The 26242-nt window shown below is 48.2% G+C and overlaps 2 protein-coding genes across 9 annotated transcripts in view; one reads left to right on the top strand and one right to left on the bottom strand.

The window, feature by feature from the left end:
* LOC149122648 (uncharacterized) overlaps positions 1-13813 on the top strand; it is a 28276-nt gene extending 14463 nt beyond the window's left edge. Inside the window, exons 2-6 of the mRNA XM_089311940.1 lie at positions 3335-3373; positions 4650-4821; positions 12068-12788; positions 13060-13112; positions 13687-13813. Of these exons, the coding sequence (XP_089168066.1) occupies positions 3335-3373; positions 4650-4821; positions 12068-12788; positions 13060-13112; positions 13687-13756 (1055 nt within the window). The 3' untranslated portion in view covers positions 13757-13813. The remainder of the gene's footprint in view (positions 1-3334; positions 3374-4649; positions 4822-12067; positions 12789-13059; positions 13113-13686) is intronic.
* FRMD4A (FERM domain containing 4A) overlaps positions 1-26242 on the bottom strand; it is a 644478-nt gene that overhangs the window by 222068 nt on the left and 396168 nt on the right. Inside the window, exon 1 of one of the 8 annotated variants that reach the window (XM_070055657.2) lies at positions 12855-13693. The exons of 6 other annotated variants lie outside the window; for them this stretch is intronic. The gene's annotated coding sequence lies outside the window, so the exon portion shown is untranslated. Of the gene's footprint in view, positions 1-12076; positions 12239-12854; positions 13694-26242 lie in introns of those variants that run through there. One more of the 8 variants, XM_051820849.3, reaches the window with a different exon arrangement.

The following is a 26242-nucleotide window of genomic DNA, read 5'->3' as shown; positions in this document are numbered from 1 at the left end:
GGGCTGCGCTGGCAGCACTCTGCCTCCATTCATCTTGAGGGAGGTTTCACACTGGCTGGTGGCCCGGTGAACCACCCCAGACCTGCCCCTGGAGCGGCTGATGGTGGTGCAGCAGCTCCCAGGAGAAGATGGGATGCAGGGCTGCTCCCTTTCCTACCCAATGGCCATTTAACAACGGGGGCTGGGAAATCAAGCGAGAAAGAGCAGGGAAACAGAGAAAGCACACAGTGGGCGGGAGAGGACTCCAAAACCCAAAAGGTGTCCAGCTCCTTTCTACTGCAGCGGCTAGAAGCCTCAAGGTGGGAACGCTGTCATGGGAAATCAGGAGAAGGCAGCGTCTTCAAATGCAACAGCCTTGGCAAGTAGGAGCTCTAAAAATATCCATTAGTGAGCAGTCACAGAAATCAGGATGTTGTGTTGTACCTGTCAGTCAAATCAAAAATTCTAATTGGACACTGAAGAACAATTTCTCAAAGCCTCCTGCAGGAGGTAATTACTGTGTTGACCACACAGAGGGAAAAAGGCTGAAAGTGATCCTACAGTTGAGGCTGTTGCCATGAAAGAAGAGACAGGGGTATGTTTTTTTGCCTGGATCAGAGCTCATTAAACCATGGCAGGGCTTCTGATCTTTGCTCCTTCCTGATTGAAACCAATAAGGCCAGTGGCAAATAGCTCACCACGTGGCTGCAAACCAGTGGTAACCAAACCTCACTGTGTTTTCTACATACCCTTTGGGGAACACCTGGAAATGAGTCTGTGATTAGATAAAGCTATAAGCAAAGCCAGAATTTTAAATGGGCGCAAAGACATGAGGCAGGGCTGGCAATTACACTCGTGCTTCATACTTTGTCTAGCACTGCACTTAAAATGCAAAACAGTCTAAGTAAATCTGACAGACAAAAAGTATGGGGTGCCACATCCTGACCATGAGGACAGTTCTTCAAAAAGTTCATGGAAAATGCATATTATGATGACTATGCTTGGATGTCAACCTTTTTTTTTTTTTTTTTTGCACCCAAATCAACTTATGTTTTAATTCCATTGTCCACAACCCTCTTGAAGGACCCTGCTATATCACGACTTACCCCACAGAGTGACAGAGAGAGAGGGAGAGACAGAGATAGAGGCCTTCCATCTATTGGTTCACGATCCAGATGTCTGCAAATGTTGGAGCTGGGCCAATCTGAAGCCAGGAGCTTCTTCCAGGTCTCCCATGTGGGTGCAGGGGTCCAAGCACTTGGGCCACCCTCTGCTGCTTTCCCAGGCCATCAGCAGAGAGTTGGATTGGAAGAGGAGCAGGCGGGACTCAAATTGGCACCCACATGGGATGCCTGTACCACAGGCAGAGGCCTAAAGTGTTATGGCACAGCGTCAGCCCCTATACAGTTTACTGGATGTCAATGATGCATCAATAACTCTGTTTAAAATAGCAGTCAGCCAGCAGGTAGAAGATCTCTGTCTCCATCACTCTGCCTTTTAAATAAACAAATAAAAAGAAATAAACGAAACTTTCCAATTGGAGTCAGAGATATCCCTGTGACATATCACAAAGAGGCTGCCGGGAAGCCCAAATGGAGGGTTCAATTTGTGTATGAGTTCTTCACATTTTGAGCAATTACTTCATTTTTTTAAAACATTACGTTCATTTTATTGGGAGCCTGGTGCATATTTTTCCCAGATGTCCTATTCAGGACTGAGCTGTGAAGCTTACTGTCTTGTGCTTCAAATCCCAAGACACGGTGAGTCCCACTTCCGTATCTCCAGCCTGCTACCCCATTACCTGAACTGGGACGGAGCTGCAGGGGGAAAGGCCCTCTGGACATCACCAGGTCTAAGTGGTCCTGGTGCAGCTTCTGCTCCCCCCACTCTGTTCCAGGCAATGAGAACTCCATCTTGCCATCTGCACGCTCTGTTCTTTAGCTCTCAAATTATGGACTCCAGTCTTTAGCTTACATCCCACACCCAACCTCCAGAAAGACTTGCTGGTTCTATCTTCCAGGAATCTAGAACCTGGCAGGATGTTTGGCCGAATGGTTAAGGGATTTGCTGAGATGCCTGTGCCACATACCACACTGCCTGGGTGCGACTCCTGTCTCCAGATTCCTGCTAAGGCAGAACCTAGGAGGCAGTAGAGAGGATCTAAGTAGTTGGGTTTCTGCCACCAGAATGAATTTTCAACTCCTGCATGAAGCTCCAGTTTGGCCCTGGCTAAGCCCCTGTCAATGGGATCTCTCTCCCCACTCCCATCTCTGTCAAATAAATAAATAAATACATATTTCCTCAAAATATGCAGAATCTGAACACTTTTCACCATCATCACTTCCATCACTTGCCCAGATTCCTGCAGCAGTCACCCCACTGCACGCCTGCTTCCACCTCTGCCACCTTGCAGCCCAGCCCCAGAGCACCCAACCGCTCCAAGCACAGCCTCAGTGGGACCAGGGGCTCCCCAGCCCTGTACTGTCCTCCAGCCCAAATGCGTTTAAGGCCTGAGCAACGCCCACCACGGCTCTCCTTTCACTCAAGGCTTCCCCTGACTTGTTACACTTCTGGCTCAGGGCCTCTGATGGGCTCCTCCCTCAGCCTGGAATGACCTCACCAGGGCTCCCCTGCGCACAGCCTCCCCATCTCTGCTCAACTATCAGCTTTTGTACAATCTGCTCCAAGGCCCGAGATAAACAGCCACCTTGTCACACGTTAGCACCTTCTGGCAGCCCATGTGGTTCCCTTCCTGGTGGTGCTAATGTCTGTCTCTTCCTTCAGAATTCAAGCTCCCTGAGAGCAAGGATTCTGGCCGGTTTTTATCACTGACACAGTCCTACAATGTCAGAGGCATGGACTTTGTGATGCTCAGATTCTTTCTGCTGTTTTGCCAGTTAGGACTTTGGAGGCTAAGCATTCCTAATTAAAAAATAAAACAAACAAACAAAAAAAAGCCCCATCCCCCCCCAAAAAAAACCCCACCCACATTGATTTATTTATTTGAAAGGCAAAGTTACAGGGAGAGAAGGAGAGACAGAGATCTTTCAAGCACTGGTTCACTCCCCACATGGCCGCAATAGCCAGGGCTGGGCCACGTTGCAACTCCATCTAGATCTCTTGCATGGGTGCGGAGGCCCAAGCGTTATAGCTATCCTCCACTGCTTTCCCAGATGCATTAGCAGCGAGCTGGATCAGAAGTGCAGCAGTCTGGGACTTGAACCAGAACCTATATGGGATGCTGGCATCACAGACAGTGGCTTCACCCACTACGCTGCAATACCAACCCTAAGCCTTCTAATTAACAGAAGACAGCTGGATCACACTGGCCTGATTTTCTTATCCTGTGACACAGAAACACACAGAGGGAAGAGGGTGAAGAGCTGCCAGACAGGTAAGGACACCAGGCTCAAGCCAGCAAAACATAAACTTCAGGGATATGCCAGGAAATAAAAGGATGGAGGCCCTACTAGGTGACACTTAATGGCTCAGTGATATTTTGAAGCACCTGCCAAAGCCAGGCATGATGTTCTGTGCTGCAGAAACAAGGATCTAAGAGCTTCCTTTAGATGGTGGGCGACACACAGACATGGCTCACTGCAGTTGCTGAGTTCATGTTGGGCCATGTGTAGGGAGGATGTTGGGGATACAATAAAGGAGGGAGACTCACTCCTCTGGGAAGACACTAGGGTTCCAAGTAGAAAAGCAGAAGAGTGTCCCAAGCAGGGTGCATCTCTAAGTAAAGGGGAGCGGCGACTGCAGAGGGGGAGTTCAGATGAGGTCAAATGTTCTAGAACCTGGATACAGACCTACCACATGACCCAGCCATCCCACTCTTGGGAACTTCCCCAAACCAAAAGAAATCAGCACATGAAAGAGTTATCTGTATCCCTGCATTTACTGCAGAACAATTCACAATAGCTAAGATATATAATCAACTCAGATGTCTATAAACGGTTTACTGGATAAAGAAATTATGGCATATATACATTATGAAATATTACTTAGCTGTTAAAAAAAATAAAATCCTGTCTTTTGCAACAAAATGGATGCAGCTGGAAACCATTATATTTAGTGAAATAAGCCAGTCCCAAAAAGATAGACACCATAGGTTTTCCCTGATCTGAGGTAACTAATAGAGTACCTAAAATGTAATGTATTGGAATGAAATGGACATTTTGAGAGTCAATGACTGTTCGTAGCTGTTGTCTCTTCCATTGAGGAACAGTGTTTTTTTTCTTCACACCATTTGTTGAACTCTTTTACTTGGTGCAGGGTTAACTTTACAATCATCAAGTAGACTGAAAGTAGATCTTTGTAAAAATTAACAGCGGGAATGGGAGAGGGAAGTGGAAGAAGGGTTGGAGTATGGGTGGGAGGGAGGGCAGGGTGGGAAGTATCATGTGTACATGAAATACATGAAGCTTTTAAAACTTAAATAAATTTTTAAAAAATGTGCTAGAGAAGAGGCAAGGTTGTGCGTGTGTGTGTGTGTGTGAAGGACAACAGAAGTATGGGAGAAGCTGCTAGATCATGATAGGTCTTCTATTCCATGCTGAGGACCGTGGGATGAAGGTGAGAAGGGAGACAGAAAGTGGTGGTGGAGAGGCAGGGTGAGGGGGGTGGGGGGGAGGTGACAAAGAGATAACTGTGCTGACTTTATAATTTAGGAAAGAGAGAGGAAGCCCTGGACTATGATGACAGCAGTGAGCATCTCATCCTGAAAGAATCTGCCAAGAACAAGTGTGACCAAGGCACTGGAGAAAATTCATTTAAAAGGCTGGCCGCAGACCAGAGGACTCCTGGTAATGTCACGGAGAGGAAGCAGGAGGCAGAGTCAGGGTGAATCACTCATCACAGGACAATGATTCTGAATCCCAGTGGGCAGAGGAGTAATCAGAAAACCACAGGTGGGCCCAGCCCTAACAAAGGGGCCACAGCAAAGCATGGGTCAACTTCAGCACTCTCCAGGGAGGTTCCTTTGGGGAATGGTATTTAGGGGAAAACTGCAGCCACATCAAGAACCAGACATTCAAAGCCAGTCTGGATAGACAACCTTGCTCAGTGAGAAGGGCATCATGCTGCCCTTGGAGCCACCCCACAAGCTGCAGCACCTTCCACCCGTCCACCCAACCCCTGCCAACAAGGAGCAGGACGCGCACACATTGATTTTTTCCTATGTCCGACATCAAACAAAAAGCCATGGTTGCCAACTTGCAGCTGACCAAATCTTCCAGTTGAGCTTTGTCAGTTCTCTAGGGTATGGTCACTTCCACTGGCAAGAAGAAAGGGAGACTCTCGCCGCCCAGGCAACAACAAAGAACTGTGGTTTGTGATCTGGGATTTGGGATTTGGGATTTGGGATATTATTTTCTGAGGATCTGGATCTCTTACCAAGTTGGAAGCTGTAGATCTCTGTATTGAAATAGCATCAAATCTCTACCTCGGGAACACGAAGGCCGGCAAGCTAAATTGTTGTGAACTACAAAAACCATATTTTCCACAATAAAAAAAAGGGAAGAAACCACAAACAAATACTAGTTTGTAATTTCTCTATGAAATGACAGACACACTCCACCCTGTCTAGGCCAAAGCTGCCATAGCTGTCCCTCGGGGTTCACCTAAAATATATCCTGGTCTTGGATGCAGATAGGGTGTTCTATAAATACTTCCCTGTTTGTGCATTTGTTCAGTGCTTTTATTCTGCAGCCTGTGTGTCTGTTCAATTGTCTCCAGAGGCCCGATCATCTCTCATTCTGATTTATTGGACACCTGGAAGGCTATTAATGTTTAAATAATTTTTGATGAATATTATGTAAATTGGTATGTTGATTTCTCAAATTACAAGAAAATGAACCCCTCCCCCCTTTTTTTAAAGAGTGGTTGGAACAGTGGGAAAAACTCCAACAAGCATCCAGTATTTTCAGGTTCCAAGCCAATTTCTGCTATTAGCTCACTGCATTTATCACTTGGGAGAAACACAGTAAATAAACTGGAATGGGAAACCTTATCCTAATTCATAGTAATGAATTAAAAGAAACCACAGAATATTACACAGTGACTGTATCTCCGCCTTCTAGGGTCGCGCCTTTACCTGCAAAGCCCTTTCTGGAAGGCCAGGGCACATCTATGAAATTTCACAGTGAACATTTGCTTCCCTTATGCAACTTACTCTAACACTCACTTCAGTGTTGTAAGTGAATTTGTGTCATTTATTTCCTTAGTATCTCCACTTCCACAGCCCCTTGTCTTCTCACGCTCCAATGTGTTCTAAATCCCTCCTAAAGTGAGCAGCGCTGAGTCCCCTGTGACATAATCTGGGGGGTGGAGAGAATACGAAGACAAAATTTCTTGTTCTAAAAAACTCTCCCATACTTTTTGAGTTTTATTGTCTCACTTCCTCCTCTGACTGTAAGACCACTGAGGCTCAGACAGATTCAGCATTTACCCAAGGCCTCATAGCTAGAAAGTGGCAGAGCTGGCTGGCTGATCAAACTCACTGCAAGAGGATACCACAAGCTCCTCTCCGTTTGCCCTACTGATTGCATCACGGAAATGCACATCAGCAGGCAGGGGCGCTGGCCTTGGTGCCTAGGACCCTGGCAAGGTCCCTCGATGCCTGCGAGCTCTTCCACATCCATAAAAGTGATCTACGTACTCCCTTGTACTTTTAAAACATCATTTGTCTGCATTGTTTGCTTGGAATGACAATCCCCAAATCACATCCGCACATGGTTAGTAGACTGAACACCGGCCGCGCCGCGCAGCGCCCCCTGCCAGTGCGAAGGCCCTGGCTCCTGACAGCCCTCGCTACTGTCGCCTTTCTGCACATGTCTCGTCCCGCCTGCCAAGACCTGCAGGCTACATCTGTGCTACTGGTCACTCTGCAGTTCCCCTGTTACAAAACACTCCAGCAGCCCAATAAAAGAGGATTGAGAAGACAGAACACTGCACCCCATTGTGCTCAACTCTGTCTGCTTCACGTCCTCACCACCCGCCCTTCTTTTCTGCTCTCTCCCTGAGCAACACAGACATAAATATGGGATGTTTACTGGGGGAAGGCAGCAGGAGCAGGCAAATGGGCAAAGCCAGCAGCATCCTGTGCGGCTGTGTGTAGGTGGGTCGCCCGGCTCCAGATGGCCCCATGCTATTTGGGTTCCTAAGTCTGAGTTTGTCACATCTCTATACTTCTGCACAGGCATGTGGTGAGAGCGTAATTGTGCATTTTATGGTTATGAATGGCACAGGCTGGCAACTCTCCGATTATTATTTCCATTCGCTGTCATGCATTATCAATCTAATTCCCCATTACATGCCATTTTTTTCATGCATTCCTCATGCATCAAGGACAAAGAAAGGCGAGAGGCCTGCACAGACGACTGCATCCCCAAAGAACAGGCTACTTCTGATGGAGATTGTGGGGTGACAACCTCAAGTCAGGAAGGACAGATTCTGGCTAACATTAAGTAAAAACTATTGTTCAAAGGTTCTGTACCAAGACTCCTGGCCTGATGGCAGGTTGCGTACTGCTAGGCTGAGAGAAGGGCCACAGGGCAGTGCACGCTAGGAGAAGGTGAGACCCAAGAAGACCCAACAAGCTACATTTCACAATAGACCACTGGGTTTTTCAGGTGTCAAATGAAGCCTAAATTCAAGCTCAAGGCTGAAGTGTGGTATACTAAATCCACTCAGTGACTGGCTCAAGCCTCAAGGCTTAACTCATCATGAGCTCTGGGATAAATGTAGCAAGTATTAGGAGAACACAAAGTGTGTGGTGGCCATGGATTGGCACATATATTGCAAATAAGAAAGAAGCAGCAAAGAACATGTGAATGTGGTCAGTTAGGGGCAAAGGGTATGTATGTACCAATGACCTTGACCATAGACAAATGGCAAACTTCTTCTCGTGTTGCAACATGGAATGGCTGGAGCATTTCATTGTTAAAACAACAGACCCTAGAAACACTAAAAACAATAGAGAGCATGTTTCCTAACCAGCTAGACCTACAAGCCCTATACAACGACTCTGTAATAGAGTTAACCATGCTCCTGCATCTGCTGGGGAGTTCCTCATCCATTCAGTTCAAACTGAGGCTACCAGCTCATTTCTCCTTGATGGCTTGGTGGTAGCAGAGGCCACTGAACGAAATCAGACCCCTCATAATCCTCCAGTACTTTCCAGAAATCATGGTCTTTATTCATAGCTATAATTTCCATTTTCAAAGAGAAGACTATTTCTCTTTGGAAGGAAAATACCCACCCCATGCAGACACAATTAACAACCAAAACACACACATACACACACTGTCACCCAAAGGAAGCATGTGTGCAATTTATTAAATGGTAGCGACAGCTCTGATCATCTTCTGTAAAAGATGAGAGGCACACGATAGAGTTTTTAGTACAATCCACGAGTACCAGTAGAGCTGGCTGCCCCCACTGTCAGGGGATGTCTCAACGATTCCTTATCAAGAGACGCCACGCTGACCCAACGGGGCAGAGGGAAGGGTGGCAGCTGATGGATTTGGGGATGTGAAAGGAAACCGCTGTGGAGAGAGTTTTCGATAAGCTGCATTGATGCTGATTTGGAAAACTTGGTGCAGAAGAGAGCGGTAGAACCATCTGGACTTTGTATGCAATAGTGACTCTGTAGCCCAGATTCCGAGAGCTAATGTTCCAGCTCCTGAGATGAAATGTTCTGAGAAAAACCAAAATGGAAAAGAGCGCCATGCACAGAAGCCGGACTGCAGCTAGGATGAACACCACAAGGTAAAACACTCTCGCATCTACCTCTTGGCCACTAGTCGGATTTTTTGGAGCCACGTTCCGCAGACTGTCTAAGACTCTGTGATTTTGCTTACTGTGGAAAAAGTTCACAGAACTATGCAACTGATAGAATCATTCCTTTTCACTCTTTTCTCACGGCAATGCCTAACTTTTCAGAGACATTCAACACCGTTTCTAATTCTTTGCAATACATGTTCAGAGAGCAGCAGACAGCAAAGAATCAGAAGCGGGGAAGTACGTGGATAACCACTGTGGTCCCAAGCTACCTGCCGATCTTGCTAAAGTCAGGAGACTCCTCTTCTGCACCTTGTGGAGGAATACAGTTTTTAGGATGTAGATTGATCAGTACTGTACTGTCCTCCCAGTAGGTCCAGAGAAATCGCTTCTAATAGAGATGCTGGAATTTTGCATAACAAATAAACCTTAAGAGATAATTTCTGTGTCAAAATTTATTGATGCATCAGGTGATATAAAAAAAAATGTTGTGAATTAAAATTGGCTGTGAACCCAGACTCAGACGCTCTGATACTATGCAAGGTATGGTTTCAAATAACTCTATGAATTGGTTAACTGGTAGCATGCCTACTTCTCATTTTGAAATATTTAGGAATTCAGAAGTTACACTGTTCCTATGTTTCTTAAAGAATGTATTTATGCAAAAATATCTAAGAACCAAGCTTTACCGTGAAACCGTTCCATCCTATTTTCACTCATTCAGTGTGGTGTGATGCCCAATGCAATAACGGGTAAGTATATACTTTCAAGGGATAAGGCCTCATGTGAATAGAGCTCTAAGTATTCTACACACACACACACACACACACACACACGTACGTACACACTTGCACCCACAAAGTCAGCACAAGTGCAGGCAAGTCAGTAAGTCTTCGAAGGGGATCTCACCCCCACCCACACTTAGGAGACCAAAGTAGCCCAGCACATCCCCTCCTCGTGGGCTTTCCTGAACCTTCCACCGCATCGCTCACTTTCCCATCACAAACCACTCACGCCCTGTTCGTCCACGCACCAAGGCTGCCTTAGGAGCCCGTTGCCGGACAATCCTTGGATGGCCACTATTCTAGAGAGCTTTTCTCCAAGTTCCAGACCCAAGCAAGGACTCATTTCTTGTTTTCTCCCCTGACCTCAGGCTGTAACTCTGCCGTGACAACCAAATCGAGCGCAGGACACATCTGGGATGCTGCTCTCGCGGATTATGACATCAGCGACTCGCTCCACCTCCAGGGGTCTTGATTTCCCCAACAACAAGATAATGCTAATGACACTAACCAGCCACCTGCCACGCTATCTGGGGATGTGGCAATATCTACCAAGTACAAAGAGGCCCCGAGCCACAAATAACAAGTCTTATTAATAAAAATTAGTTCACGACGAACTCCAAAAAGAAGATAGCAAGAGCAGCTCCAGCGATCTTTTAAATCTCACTGCTACGTCAAAGTGTTACTTTTTAATCAAAAGGTTTACTTTTCTCCTAAAATGCTGCTCCTATCCACACAACTTTGGGCATCAGGCATTACTTCTTTCCAAGTTATCTGCAGGCAACAGTCTGTTCACTGGCTGGACAATACAGGGCTGATTTCAAAGCGTGTCCAAATATTGCCTCCAATTAAAGTAATTGTAGCTCTTTAACCTCCCAGGACCACATGGATGCTAATCTAATTGCTGCAGGACCCCTCATTCCTGCTGGGTTTTAAACAAATGCAGGCTCCAATGGCAGCAGAACGGATGCCTCGGCCAACAGAAGACTGTATACAAGTCGGTTCATCTAATACTTCAAGGTGCAAGAGACAAGAAACAAAACCAGATTTCTGCTGATCCGAGAGGCAGGTCTTCTGGACCCGTCCCCGCCACACTTCCATATATATGTGGCCAAATGCCAAGAATGAGCTTGACAGAGTTCAAAGACCAGAAACAAAACAATGAAGTGAAATCTTCTCCCTTCCCCAAAAAGCACCTTGTTGCACATTCCAGGAACGCTCACAGAGCTGAGTTCCGCCAGGTCCAAGGGACAGATGATGCGTCCAACCCCTGGGGGACTTTTCCCAGAGTGAGTGCTGGCTGCCCCAGACCAAGTCACCAGCGTGTTGGGGGTGGGGGGCTCTCTGCTGGGTGCTTTCCCACACATCAGCCATGCTTTAGAAAAAGCACAAGACTTCAGGCTGCTGAGGGGGGAAGGGGCTACGAGCAGCTGAATGGTCCATCGAAAACTGAACAGGTTGTGTTCTGGACCAGCTCCGATTTAGATATACGCCCTGGGAGCTTTCCTGAGCATCCCTCTCCTGCGACTCTGTGAGGATGCACAGGCAAAGCCAGAAACAGCAGCAGCGCCTCTGCTGGGATGTTCCATTCAGAGGGGTGCCAGAGCCTCGTCCATTCACCATCGTGTCAGGGAGTCTTTTCCAGGCCCCTGGGAATCTCATTTCTCAGCTAGCTGCTTCCTGGGGGTGGGGCGGGGGGACTGGCACGGCTGCATCATTCAGAATGAGGATGTGTATGGATTAAGAAGCCAGTGCCTGAGCTATTATTAGAACAGCCACCCCTTGGAAATTTTGCAGAATATGCCTGAATCCTCCAAGCAACTACTCTGCTGACAAGGTAGTGGAGAAAGGAAGGGAGTTGCTGGGGACCCCGGCAGCTCCCACACAGCTCTGCAAGTACAGGACTAGGTCATCTTTTCTGATTTCCACCGGCACCGGCATGGGGAGCAGCTGCCTACAACATGGAAGCACTGGGTTTGGCTATTTTTAAATGAGCACGTACTAAAGGGGGTTTCCTCCTGTTCTCCTCCCCTCCCTCCCAGCTCCCCGGCTTCTCTGCATCAAACTTGCTGCAGCCATTTGGAACACAAGAGAGGGGCTCATTTTAGTGGCGGGCAGCATGCGACCAGCAGCCGGCCTGCCGCCACCTAGTCTGAAGTGCTCCTTCTCTCTCTCCAGCACCCCAAGGACAGGACTCCCCTGTCATTGTCAGAATATGCTTTTATTATTTTTCTTAATTCCACCCAGCTCTGCTTACAGCAATACCCCTTCCATCCTCCCTCTCTACCCTGAGATGGTTGTAAGATCGAAAGTGTGTGCGCATGAATGTAGGGGGAAGGGTAGCCAAAGGGAGTGCCCCACGTGGGCTCTGCATTTTTAAAATGTAACAAACGCTAAATAAAAGGCTCTCTGGGCCCTCGGCAGGAAGAAGTGGCGTGTCCCTTTCTCCCAGCCCGCAAGAAAAAATGGAAATAGAAGTACGGTATAAACAATTGCCTCCCTGCCATCGCCACCGGGAAACAAAGACACATTACCTTTTATTTTCTGCGCTTGCAAGGGAGCCCAGGAACTTCAGGTTGCAAGCCGCTGGTCCACCGAAAAGGCTGTCCCATTCGCCCTGGGCGCAGGCCCTTGGCCTACCAGGCGGCCTCGGCACGGCGCCGCCTCCTCCTCCTCCTCCTCCTCCTCCACCGCCTCCTCCTCCTCCGCGGCGCCCGCAGCCGCCCCGCCGGTGCTGGCGCGCCCCCGCCCCCGCCGCCGCTGCCGCTGCTGCCGCCGCCGCCGCCCCCGCCGCCCCCGCCGCAGGTCCTGCGCGTCAGCCCATCGCTCGCTCACGCCGAGCCTGGCCGCGCGCCAGGGCGCACCGCCGCCAGCCCGCCCCTCGCCCGCGCGGGGACCTGCGGCCCGCGGCGCCCAGCCCGCCGCATGCTGCCCGCCGCGCGCCCCGAGTCCAGGCTCCGGCGGGCCGCTAGGGCGTGCTCGAGGCAGGGATCGCGCGCGCCGCCGCCGCCGCCGCCGCCCGCGCCCGCCACGGGGCCTCTGAGCGCCAGCAGATCCCGGGACAACAATGAGCGCCCCCGCGCCCGGCTCTGCCTCTGCTCCCTTGCAAGCTGGGGCGGCCCCAAGTCGCGCCGCGCTGGCTCCACGTCCCAGCTCCTCTCTGCTGCACCCGCGGGAGAGGCAAAGTTGGCTCCCCTTGGAGCTGCTGACCGGCCGGCTGAGAGGCTGCGCGTGTGCGGAGATGCGGTAGGCGCCCATCCCGAAACCGAGGCCGCACCACCCACTCCGCGCCCCGCAAAGGCCGTCTCCTACCCTCTGAGTCCCCGCGAGCAGCTGGAAGCGCAGCTCTTTCCCCTGGATCTACCCCAATTGTCCTGAATTTAATCTCCCCTCAACTCTTTGGAATGGAAGTTGCTGCAAGACTATTGTCAAGGCTTCGCAACAATTACTGGGGAAGGGAGACTTCCATTTCCAGAGACCTGGGGGAGGAAGACGCACTGACATGCTCTCTTTCCAGGAAAGAAACAAACTCGGGAGCTCCCCACCAGGAACAATGGCACGGTTCACATTGTATGTCTAAATGTTTATTGCTAGAGGAGCTCAATTTGCTCCAGACATTTTTTTTCCCCATGAATTGTCAAAACACGATTGTTAAAATAATGGGAGGTGCACGCATAGCGCGCGCTTAGCAAAAAAAAAAAAAAAAAAAAAAACAAAAAACTCGTTGCAGGGTTAAAACCAACAGAACGCACTGAATTCCCACGTGCATGCATCCACTCCCTCGAGGATGGAGTGGACCCTGACAGACCAGGCACTAGCATTTCCAGGGCACGAGCAGGCAAGGAGATTTGGAAACTTGGTAATAAAAATCTCTCATATCCTATCTCCCAACCGACTGAAAATTAACTCTTTCCAGACAGAGGAGGTGTATTCTTTTCTAAAGATCACTGGTAGAATTTTTTGACAGTCCTAGAGGCCTCATAATCAACACCAGGAAAATGCCCTATACAGGACAAAAAAATTCAGCACCAGCATTAAGACTTCCTTATTCTGGGGCACAGCAAGTAGAGCTACTTGCTAAGCAGGCATCCCATTACAGGTGTGCGGGCAATCTCTGCCACTCTGTTTCCCATTTCCCATGCAGCTTCCTGCCAAGGCACCTGGGAAGGCAGCAGATGGTGGCGCAAGTGCTTGGACCTCTGCCACCCACCTAGGAACCAGAGTGGAATCTGCCTCCCAGCTGCTGCAGCTATTTGGGGAGTGCAGAGTGAACCAAGGAATGGAAGATCTCTCCGTCCTCCCTCCCTCCTTCTCTATTGCTCTGCCTTTCCAATAAATTAATGAGTAACTCTTCCAAAAAAAAAAAAAAAGGTAACCTATTTTATATGGTGCTGGCATGGCATGACACTTACTAGTGGGAAGTGAACTTGCATCTCAGGGATGGGAAGTTGGATTTGCATGGAATGTTTTTGTTCTGTGGCAGTCCCTGAGGATTGTTCTAACATAATAGCCCAATTCTTTAACAAGGCAGCTGAAGCCAATCTCCAGGTGCTCTGAGACCCTCAGAGGGGAAGCGGAAGTGGGCTGTTTCCGGTTGTGGTTGCTTTCAGAGCTGCATCACACAGGGCACAATGAGGCAATGTTCAGACCACAGCATTTCTCTCCAGGATTTAGCTCCTGGGGCAAGGACGGTTAGGCTGCTGCCGGGGACGCCAGCATCCCCTGTGAGCATGGTTTCCAGTCCCGGCTGCTCCACTTCTGATCCAGCTCCCTGCTGATGTGCCTGGGAAAGCAGCAGAAGATGCTACCCATTTGGGAGACCCAGATGAAGTTCCAGGCTCCTGGCTTCCACCTGGATCACCCCTACACATTTTGGCCACTTGGGGAGTGAACTAATGGATGGAAACTCCTCTCTCTCTCTCTCTGTCTCTCGCTCTCGCTCTCTATCTCTTACTCTCTCCTTTTCAAATAAATAAATCTTTTAAAAAAATTTAATTGCCATCTTCGAGAAGCTGTTGGATTGTATTTACTGTCCCTGCTGCTGCTTGTCCACCTCGGCCACTGGTGCTCTCGCTATGTCCTACATTGAACTTGTCCCATCCCCAGCCAGAAATGAGGATTGGAGAGGTCTTTCTCTCCCTCCTTCCCTCTTTCCTCACACTCAGTTGATTACCACGCCTCTCTGCACAAACACCACCCTTGAAAGTTCCTTGAGAGAGCTGGGCCTTGTGGGATGTCTTTCAATAGTGCCTGGTGTTGAGCTGGTAACCTGTGGCCCCGCCCCCTCCAGGCCCATCACCTTCCCCGAGGTGTCTCCTGCAGCCTTGCCAAGGGGCTCTCTCCACTGCCTGAAGGGATTCTGCTGAGACACAGGTCTGTGGGAAAACAGGGGTAGATGGCCTTGCATGCTGGACCCCTGCCACCCACGTGGGAGACAGGATGGAGTTCTAGGCTCCTGGCTTCGGCCTGGCCCAGCCCTGGCCACTGCAGCCATTTAGGGAGTGAATCATAAGATTTCTCTCTCTCTCTCTCCGTCTCCATAATTCTTTAAAAATATACATAAATAAAGCCCAGGTCTGCTCTTGTACCGTCTCTGCTTAAAACCTATTGGGGCTTCCTTGGCTCTTGGAACTCAAGTCCACACTCCTGTGCTGGCATGGTGGCCCTGATGACATGCTCCTGTGGATCCATCCAACCACATCTTTTGGCACCTTACCCCCATCAGGGTCTGCGCCAGGCCCTACCTTCCAGCTATCCCGCCCTCTTCCAGGTCTCTGTGTACTCCAGAGCTCACTCACCCCCCCTTGTCACTCAGCAGCTAGGACTTCAGTAATGACTTGGGTCACCTCAGGGCTCTGCTTAGAGACTGCCGGCGGGGGAACGCTTTTGGTGCATCAGTTAAAGAATTTGGGCATTTAGGGAGTGAAGCAGTAAATGGGATCTCTCTCTCTCTCTCTCTCTCTTTCTCTCTCTAATGAATAAAATAAATACAATTTTTAAAAGTCTGGGGCTGGCGCTGTGGCATAGCGGGTAAAGGTGCTGCCTGCAGTGCCGGCATCCCATATGGGAACCAGTTCGAGTCCCAGCTGCTCCATTTCTGATCTAGCGCTCTGCTATGGCCTGGGAAAGCAGCAGAAGATGGCCTGAGTCCTTAGGCCCTTGCACCTGCATGGGAGACCCAGAAGAAGCTCCTGGCTCCTGGCTTCAGATTGGTGCAGCTCTGGCCATTGCTGCCAACTGGGGAGTGAACCAGCAGATGGAAGACCTCTCTCTCTCTCTCTGCCTCTCCTTCTCTCTGTGTGTAACTCTGCATTTCAAATAAATAAATCTTAAAAAAAAAAAAAAAAAAAAGTCTGGGCCGGTGCCGTGGCTCACTAGGCTAATCCTACGGCGCCGGCACACCAGGTTTTAGTCCTGGTCGGGGCGCCGGATTCTGTCCCGGTTGCCCCTCTTCCAGGCCAGCTCTCTGCTGTGGCCAGGGAGTGCAGTGGAGGATGGCCCAAGTGCTTGGGTCCTGAACCCCATGGGAGACCAGGAGAGGCACCTGGCTCCTGCCATCGGATCAGCGCGGAGCGCTGGCCGCAGCAGCCACTGGAGGGTGAACCAAAAGTAAAGAAGACCTTTCTCTCTGTCTCTCACTGCTCACTGTCCACTCTGCCTGTCCCCCCCCCCCCCAAAAAAAAAGTCTGCCAATGGCTTCCCATAGCTCCTGACACATCTTCCATCCCTCGCTGTGCTTTGTCACACAGGCCTGCTTTTTGCCCTTGAACTGCCTCTTGCCCTCTCCAGGCTTCCGTTTCCTGCTGGGAAGGTCACCCAGACTCAGAAGCTCCTCATCATCTTTGAAGTTTTTGCTCAAACGCTGCTTCCTAGGAAAACCTTCCCTGGCCAGCAGAGGGAGAGAAGCCGCAGGGAGCCTGAAATATAGCTCTGCAGAATGGATGTCTTTAATTCTTTGGCATAGTTCGACATGGATACTCAAAGCAACTGCACTCGGGCTGAAGAGCACCCTTTTTGAATGGGAAATCTGGAGCCCTCGGCCTGAGTGGGGGAAGCAGGAGATGCCAGCAGAACGCCCCCCCCCCCCCAGCCTAGGAAAGCTTGGGGAGAAAGAACTTCGTGACCACACCTGTCCGGGGCAGGACTCCCAGGTGACCAGACACCCCTCTGTGAGGGGAGGCTGAGACTGTCCCCATGAGGAACCAGGCAGCCCTTGCTCTCACCTTCCATGCCCTCCCATCACCTGTCCCCACCTCCGTCCAGGGCCCTGCATTTCTTTCTAGGTAAGCTGCAGGTGTCTGGCCCTCGTATGAGTCTAGTGCTGCATGTGCGTGGTTCTTGTGTTCATAAAACTGGTATTTCTTCCATGTTCATCTGTCTATTGCCAGTTTATTTCATAGATTGAAATTCTTGAAACTTACAAGGAAAAGAGAAAATGTTAAATTTTTCTACATGCTTAACCATGATTGGTAGTCAAAGTCCTGTGATTAGAGACTAAATTAGCTGTGCAACCTTAGGCAAGCTGCTTAACCTTGGTGCCTCAGTTTGCTCGTCCAGGAAATGGGGTGAATAATACTGCCTATTGTGTAGGGTCATTATGAGGACTACATGAATTCATACACACAAAGCCCTTGGACCTGATGACATAAGCATAACCCCAGTGTCTTTCTCTCTCATGGGATCCCTGGCCTGGACTAGTAGTTGGCATAAGGGATCTTTAACCCCTAAGCATTTTGTGGTTGGGCAATGAATGGGGGGAGTGGGTAAGAAATAAGGGAAATAAAACTTTAGTAGAGAATATGAGGTGTGAATGTTATGCAGTGGGTTTCACTACTACCTGGGATGCTTGAATTCTGTATCAGAGCACCTGGTTGGAGTCCCAGCTACTCTACTTCCCAACTGGCTTCCTGCCAATGCACATCCTAGGAAGCAACAGATGATGGCCCAAGTACTTGAGCCCTTGCTACCCATGTGGGAGATGCAGGTGGTATTCTAGGCTCCTGGATTTGACCTGGCTCAGCCCTAGCTGTTAGGGATATTTGGTGAATGAACCAATAGATAGACGATCTCTCTCTCTCTCTCTCTCTCTATATATATATATATATATATATCAAATAAATAAAAATAAATAAGTAAGCATTAAAAAAGAATTTGAGGTAATGGGGCAGCAGTTAAATTGCTGGTTAGAATGTTTGTGTCCTATATTAGAGAACTGGATTCAGTTCCCAACTCTGACTCTTGATTCCAGCTTCCTGCTAATGCAGACCCTGGGAGACAGCAGTGATAGCTCAAGTTATTGGGTTCCTGTCGGCCACATACAAGACCTAGATTGCCTTCTTGGTTCCTGGTCAGGCCCAACCATGGCCATGGAGGGCATCTGGGGAGTAAACCAAGTGATAGGAGCTCTCTCTCTTTCTCACTCTCTCTGCCTGTTTCTGCCTCTCAGATAAAAATAAAACTTTTTTTGAAGTACTGAGAGAAATAGGCTATAAATTTTTTTTTGACAGGCAGAGTTAGACAGTGAGAGAGAGAGAGACAGAGAGGAAGGTCCTCCTTCCATTGGTTCACCCCCCAAATGGCCGCTACGGCCGGTGCACTGCAGCGATCCGAAGCCAGGAGCCAGGTGCTTCCTCCTGGTCTCCCACGTGGGTGCAGGGCCCAAGCACTTGGGCCATCCTCCACTGCCTTCCCAGGCCACCGCAGAGAGCTGGACTGGAAGAGGAGCGACTGGGACAGAATCTGGCACCCCAATCGGGACTAGAAGCCGGGGTGCTGGCGCCGCAGGTAAAGGATTTAGCCTAGTGAGCCGCGGCGCCGGCCTATGATAAAACTTAATGAATGAAATAGAATGCACACAAGGTATCTGGAAGTTAATGAAAGATGAGTATTTTCTGTTTCACCGTGGTTATCTTTGGCGATGACAGATGAAAAGCTTTGCTAGTCAAATTCTGTAAGGGTCTGTTCCCCAGAGAGCAGCTGATTCCACCAGCAACAACTCAGGCAAGTCTCCGCAAAGGTAAAAAGAGTCTAAGGAGTTTTTGCAAAGTGTTGGCTCAATGACCAGCCCTAACGTCACCGTCACTGAGACTATAGAGTGTTTCCTTTCGTTGCCCGAGTTCCCCACTTTTTGAAGAGTCTTGCTGGAAACAGAAACAAGGCTAGATGGCTTAGGGACACTCACCATTGTGGTTTGCTTTCTTTACTGGAGCAGAGTCAGAGAGAAGGAGAAACGCTTTGCCTTTGTAGTCTCTCCAAAGAACAAGCAGGATTTTGAGACGTGAATCCTAGGGGATCTCTTTGGCCTCTCCTAGCCTGAGTTAAGAAGCTTTGTTTTGTCAAGAGCTGAACTCTCCAAGAGAGAAGAGGTGCTCTGAATTTTGGATGTGGGGGAGGTAGGAAGGGACAGAGAGCAGCAGTGGCACCTCCAGAAGGAGGAGAGGATTGGCATTTGGAAACGATGGGCAAAGCATACCTATACCCTACGCCCAACAGGTGCCTCAGGAGGGCACGGGTCATCTGATGGGACAGCTTGTGGGCAATGGAAAGGGCTATGAAATTCTAAGAGGCGTGTCTTAGGCACTGCAAAGGATTCTGGGGTTCCACCAGGAGAGATGAAGTCTTTGGCCCTAAAATGGGCCCCAACTTCTGGACACTGAGCATCTTAGTGATGACTCTGTTGGACTGCTGACAAGAGAACCGTGGGGCAGCATGGTGTGAGCTGCCATCTTGATGAGTGAGGTTGTGGTCAGATTTAATGGGGTTTAGAGAAATAAGTGAATGTGTCTTTTTCTTAATGCCCAAGGTTGTGGAGGTCTAAAAAATTTATGCCTGTAACTTCTACAAAAACCACCAGTTTGTTTTTTTTTTTAAACTCTGGGGTCTGAAGTGACAGTTTTCCTAACAACTTAGGGACAGTATATGGGACAATTAGGAGATGACGGCTCTGTTCAGATCCTAGCTAGAATCCCATTTTTGGTGGAGAAAGGTGACTCCCATTAAGTCTTTGTGTATCTGCCTCTCTGGAGACTAACAATAAAGCGGGGGGGGGGGGATTTGCAGCATAATCCAGGCCGTGAGCCAGTAAGATTTCTCGGCCCTGAATTCCCTGAATGAGTCCCGGGTGCTGGCCAGTCTTCTCATGTGTAAAATGGGTCTGGTAATCGTACCTCTCTGCGGCCTCATAAGGACACTACGGATTCAACACATATTAAGTGTTTCTGAAACCATGCAGTAGTAATTATTAATAGCTTCTAATAATGAACAGTAATAGTATGATGGACATGTACTCTGTACCAGGGATAGCGCTAAGACCTTTCCAAACACTAGCTTAATCATGATGAGATTCCTATGGAATGGATCCTTCTCCTATAGACAAGGAACCTGGAGTTTAGAATGATAGGCAGCCTGGACTAGAGGTGACTGCTGATCAGATCTGGACCCAGAGTCATCCTTTTCTGAGAGTCTGGGACCTTTCCATGTCTGAGCATCGTGCGCTATGCACAAGAAATACACTAGTGATCCCAGCCAATGCGGCCACATATTTGCCCTCCAAACACCACTGAACAGGGACTGAATCACAGTTGCTGTTGGGTGGCCCTTGGGAGTTTACAGTGAGTTGTGTTGTTGCAATGAATCCTAACCTGCCTGCACCACACTAACAGATACAGCCCTATGTTCCATCTTCCTTCTGTCAAGAGAATAACAATGACACCTTTCCCTTTCATATTTCAGCCAGTTTCAAGGATCAAGAAAGACTCCTTTGGGGGAGGTTAAAGTGTTTGGCTGGTTTCAAGTGAACCTTATTACATTTTTATACCCAGTCCTTTTTTCTTCTTACTCCCAGGTCAGTTCAAGGCCAATTCTGAACAACCTCACTCAAAAATAAGGAATTCCTTCTCCTCTTGTGGCTTGAGGTCAAATACTTAAAATGATAATCCCTGGGGTATGTGAACAAATCATCTCATGGCTGCATTCCATTTTGTTAGTTTTTCAAACAGCAATGCCATTTTAAGAAATAACTCATCTTTCCAGGGTCATATTACACTTGACAGTTGCTTGTCATTTTCTCCCGTTTGTGTATCATGGTTTAGTCTGCCTCAACCCCTGATGACAAAAACCTAGGGCAAGCCTTTCTGAAACAGACCAGACCAATCAAAATACCACCAGCTAATTAATATAACTTGGAGACCTTGGTAACAGCTGCGTAACAGTGAGTCTTGCAATAAAAGATTGGATAACATCAGGACCACACTCAAGAATACATAGTAATAAGAATAGCTAAGTGCTTAGTTGGCATTTATCAAGTGCCAGGTACTGAGTTATGTGTTTCACATATACTAACTCATTCAATCATCTCAAAAGCTCTACAAATAGAGATAGGAACTAGTTTTAAAATTAATTAATTAATTTGCAAGACAGAGAGAGAGGTAGAGAGAGACTCCATCCACTGGATCACTCCCCAAAGGCCATGGTTGGGCCAGCCTTAAGCCAAGATCTGGAAACACAATCCAGGTCCCCTGCATAGGTGGCAGAAACAATTACCAGAGCCACCAATGCTGCCCCACTTTGCCTGCATTAGCAGGGAGCTGGAGTCATGGGCCAGAGCTGGGAATTGAACCCAGGCACTGTGATGTGGGATGTAGATGTCACAACCAGTGGTTTATCCAGTAGGCCAAATGCCCACACAGACAGGCACCATTATTAACCACGTGTACAGAAGTTTGACAACACATCTCAGGTCCCACAGTTAAGAAGCAGGTAACAGGGGCACAATGGGTTAACTGACCACCTGTGATGCCAGCAACCATATGAGTGCTGGCTCTGGCTGCTGCACTTCCAATCCTCCTGCCTGCTATTACACCCGGGAAAGCAGCAAAGATTTCCCAAGTGCTTGGGCCCCTGTCCTCGATTGGGAGACCCAGATCAAGCTCCATGCTCCTGGCTTCAGCCTGGACCAGCCCCAGCTGTTGTGGCCATTTGGGGAGTGAACCAGTGGATGGAAGATCTCTCTCTCTCTCTTCCTCCCTCCCACCTGTCTCTCTTTCTCTTGCTCTAACTCTGCCTTTCAAATAAAAATAAATAAATCTTTGAAAAGAATCAGGTAACAGCCAACTATCATACTTGGGCACTCTGACCCCACAATTGGTAGTCTCATCCCTCCTTAAGGTACTTCAAAAAGGCTGTGAAAAGTGAAATTAAAAGGTAACTTTACTGGAGCCGGCTCTGTGGCCCAGCGGGTTAAAGCCCTGGCATGAGGCACCGGCATCCCATATGGGCGCTGGTTCTAGTCCTGGCTGCTCCTCTTCCGATCCGGCTCTCTGCTATGGCGTGGAAGGGTAGTGGAAGATGGCCCAAGTCCTTGGGCCTCTGTACCCACGTGGGAGATCTGGAGGAAGCTCCTCTCTCCTGGCTTCAGATCGGCACAGCTCTGACATTTGTGGCCATCTGGGGAGTGAACCACCGGATGGAAGACCTCTCTCTCTGTCTCTACCTCTCTCTGTAACTCTGTCTTTCAAATAAAAAAAAATCTTTTTTTTTCTTTTGAACAGGCAGTTAGACAGTGAGAGAGAGAAAGATCTTCTTTCCATTGGTTCACCCCCCCAAATGGCCACGATGGCCGGCGCTGCACCGATCCAAAGCCAAGAGCTAGGTGCTTCTTCCTGGTCTCCGATGCGGGGGCAGGGCCCAAGCACTTGGGCCATTTTCTACTGCCTTCCCGGGCCACAGCAGAGAGCTGGCCTGGAAGAGGAGCAACCGGGACAGAATCCGGCGCCCCAACCGGGACTAGAACCCCGGGGTGCTGGCGCCGCAGGCGGAGGATTAGCCTATTGAGCCGCGGTGCCGTCCCTTTTTTTTGTTTTAAAAGATAACTTTACTCTGTTGCCAAAAATGTGAAATTCATACAGTTTTTTTCTTACTATGCATTTTTCATTATCTTTCTAAAGACTCCTCATAAATGAATTTTACATTTTGCACCAAAAACTAACTTTAAATACAAACTCACCATAAAATTTTCAAAGTGCCTCGTATGTTGCCTTTCAACAGGCAAATATGTGGAGACACTGCATCCCTTGTAGTTGCTAACACCGTGCCTGTCAGCTGGGACTTGTAGTTCCTAACACAGTGCCTGTCAGCTGGGACACAAGAGTGTTGTTTTGTTTTTTTTTTAACTTACTGGCCCACTGCTTCCTTACAGAAGGCCGTTAAGGCAGAAGTATTTGTGAAATGGCATAGAAAAGATTTTCAGCAAATAGTCCTTTGCCCGTTATTACTTCTAATACTGTGAAGGTTTACTGCAGGAGATATCTCAAGCAAGCAGTAAGAGCATAATGAAAGGGTGAGTGAGAGCCAGAAGAGCCCCAGGGTTTAAGAGAACATTGCTCCTGGGCCCCAGGGAGAGAAGGGGAGGCTGTGTCTTAGAATGGAGTTGGAGCTGGAAGCTGTCACCATATGATGGCTTGTGAGGCCACCCAATAAAATTCAGAACTACCCCAATTACCTTCCGATGATCAAGCGTCTCGGATCCTGACTTAAAGACAGGAAGACTGGAGGAGCTATTTGTTGAGATGGGGATTGGATACACAAGATTAGAACTCAAAATGATACCTGAGTGGAAAATAAAACATAGATTGGAGAGCCTTTAAACCTAGAAAAATACCATGATCATTTTAGCCAAATAGCAGGGGGGCGGGAGGGGGAGAGGAAGTGGTGTGGGGGAGGGAGAGGGAGAGAGGGAGAGAGGGAGAGAAGGAGAGAGGGAGAGAGAAACTAAGGTCCCAGCTCTTAGGCAGTGGTTTTCAGACCCCAGCCAACATGAGAGTCTTGTGAAAACCTAGTTGAAGCAGAATCCTAGATCTGACCCCCAGACCCAGACCCAACCCAAGTTTCTAATTCCTCGGTCTGGGTCAGGATGTAATAATTTGCATTCCTAGCAAGTTCCAACGATGCTAATATGCCTAATTGCATTGCCCTCGTCTGTCTGTTCGGGAGGTAGCCGGGCACATCCTCACCCTTAGCGCTTTGTCCTAACCATCTTTGCATTGTGTGTATTCTGCTCCCTGTTGGGAATTCCTCATGGGCAGGAACCACAGCAATGCTTTGCTTTTGTTTTAAGAGTTTCACTGTATTCCAGGCCCTCGGAAAGCGCTAATCCACACATTGTGCATTTAACTTTTTGATTTATCACTTTCTTTTGACCAAGCATTGTGCTCATTACCCAAAATATTTTTATAATGCAATCCATCCACCTAATCAAAACCAGAGGAAGAGTCTGTGGTGGTAGAAAACAGCACTGGCAATACTTGTTTTAATAAAGACAGGTTAAGCTCCAGCCCACGGGAATCTGCTCACAAATGAACTGGCCCAGTCTCAAGTCTGCAGGGCCAACACGACAGATCGCTGTTATCAACAAAACCTGCAGAATGTCCTGAAGAGTCCAGACAACATGTAAGAGAGCCTAATAGAACCTCTTAATAATAAAACACGCATAAGTAATCTTGATCTTGAAATGGACATCCTTCCGTCTCTCCTTAGTAAACTCTACGCTAGCTTGCGCCGCGGCTCACTGGGCTAGTCCTCTGCCTGCAGCACCGGTACTCCGGGTTCTAGTCCCGGTTAGGGCGCCAGATTCTGTCCCGGTTGCCCCTCTTCCAGGCCAGCTCTCTGCTGTGGCCCAGGAGTGCAGTGGAGGATGGCCCAAGTGCTTGGGTGCCTGCACCCGCATGGGAGACCAGGGGAAGTACCTGGCTCCTGGATTCGGATTGGCGCAGCGCGCCAGCCATTTGGGGGGTGAACCAATGGAAAGAAGACCTTTCTCTCTCTCTCTCTTTCATTGTCTAACTCTGTCTGTCAAACATAAATAAATAAACTCTACGTTGTTTTCATATTTGCTTTCAGAGGGCTAAGGTTCGTCCTTCATTTATGCTTTCTTTTTTTTTAAAAAACTTCTGGCATGGTTTTGGGAAAGTATTTACCGGTCTTTTTTTCAAAACAGAAATTAAAAAGAGGAAATATACTTGCACAGTGAAGTGAATGGAAATCACCTGTGAAATCTTCCAAGAAATTCTCCTGTGCTCTTTACAAAGAAAATTCCCTTGCAGATGGCTATAACCTACACAGTCATCAGCCGATAATGACGATGGCGATAATGAGAATATCTATTATTCATCGACAGTGCCAGGCACATTATGTGCATTATCAATAATCTTTGCAGCAACACTGCACAGTAATTACTATCCATTTCCTTTGGATAGATCCAGAAATCAAGGTTCGGAAACACTAGGTAACTTGCCAAAGTCTGCACCTAGAAAGAGGAATATTTGAAGCCTCTCTCCAAGATTTCCAAAATGTATTCTTTCCACTGAAGCTTGGTGTTGAGCCAATGGAGACACCAGTCAACAAAGGGTTCACAGTGAGAAGATTCTCACGGGTGTCAACTGGTGGAATGAAGGTGGAGCCCTGAGGAAGGAGTGGGAAGCAGAAAGCATGGAATATCAAGTTCAGCTGCATAACACTTGGCTAATGCCCACCCCAAATGCCCATAAGAATCAGCATCAGCATCAGCATCGGCATCAGCATTGGCATCATCCATACCCAAGTAGAACCCTACAGACGCCTGCTGGTATTCTGCATCATCCAGGCCGAATGTGACAACCGAGCACAGGCTGAGACACGGCGGGCCCCCAGTTTGCAGCCCTGGTGTAATTCTTGTTCTGTAATTTCAGTACAGGTAGAGTCGCCCATGTATTCTCTTGGCTTTCAACATGATCCTAGGGACTATTGCAGTCACTTCTCTGATCCGGCCCCTCCTCCCTGTGGGCTCTGAATAAGTCCATGTGACACTTCCGGCACAGTCTCTTATCTGTCTGCATAGCAGACTGAACCTGGTGTTGTAATCCACTTTCCTGCCTTAAGACACAGAAGACAGGAAGAGGGTAGGAGTGCAGGACATGGTACGAGAGGGACAGATCTGAACCAGAAGCTGCTACTCCCTAGCTGCGCAGCCTAAGACCAGCAAGTTCTAAGCTTCCATAAGTTTCCTACTCATAGGATTGCTATGAGGATGACATTGTGTAAGGCATATAAAGAGAGTTTTTAGCACAGAACATGTTTTTTTTTTTATTAAATATATGCTATTAGCATTCTTGTTTGCATTATCTGTATTAACTAAAGACATAGAATTTGACAGCTTTTGTTGGTATCCAATACCCCCTTGTCTACTTTTCTTCATAGCACGCATTGACAATTTGCCTGCAATATGTTTTACTTATTTTCTGTATTGCAACTCTAGAATGTAAGCTCTTTGAAGTCAGGATTCTTGCTTGGTTAGTCCCCTGCAACACTTATAATACCCAGAATAGTACCAGAGACACAGAATGGGCTCAACAATGAAGGAGTGACTGCATAAATGAATGCCAGAATGCAGTGACCGTTTGTACAGACTCCTTTGTACTGTGTACGAGTTTCTCCAGAACAAACATTTGGAAATGGAACTGATTTTTGCAGCATATGGATTTCACTAACTTGTTCAAAGTGACTTTAACCAGTTTCCATTCCCATCAACAATTTATAAAGCTCTCCATTTCTCCACACCCACAGCATCTTTCTTTACATTTGAAAATACAGTAAGTTTGGTTTTTAAGGCAACAGTTGAAAACATAACTCTCAGTAGAGTTAAACTAGTAAATTCATAATAAACAGTA

Source organism: Oryctolagus cuniculus, chromosome 13 (genome assembly GCF_051225735.1).
Source record: "Oryctolagus cuniculus isolate XC-2025 breed Fujian yellow rabbit chromosome 13, ASM5122573v1, whole genome shotgun sequence".
Classification (NCBI taxonomy): domain Eukaryota; kingdom Metazoa; phylum Chordata; class Mammalia; order Lagomorpha; family Leporidae; genus Oryctolagus; species Oryctolagus cuniculus.
This window is presented reverse-complemented; position numbering and strand designations above follow the sequence as displayed.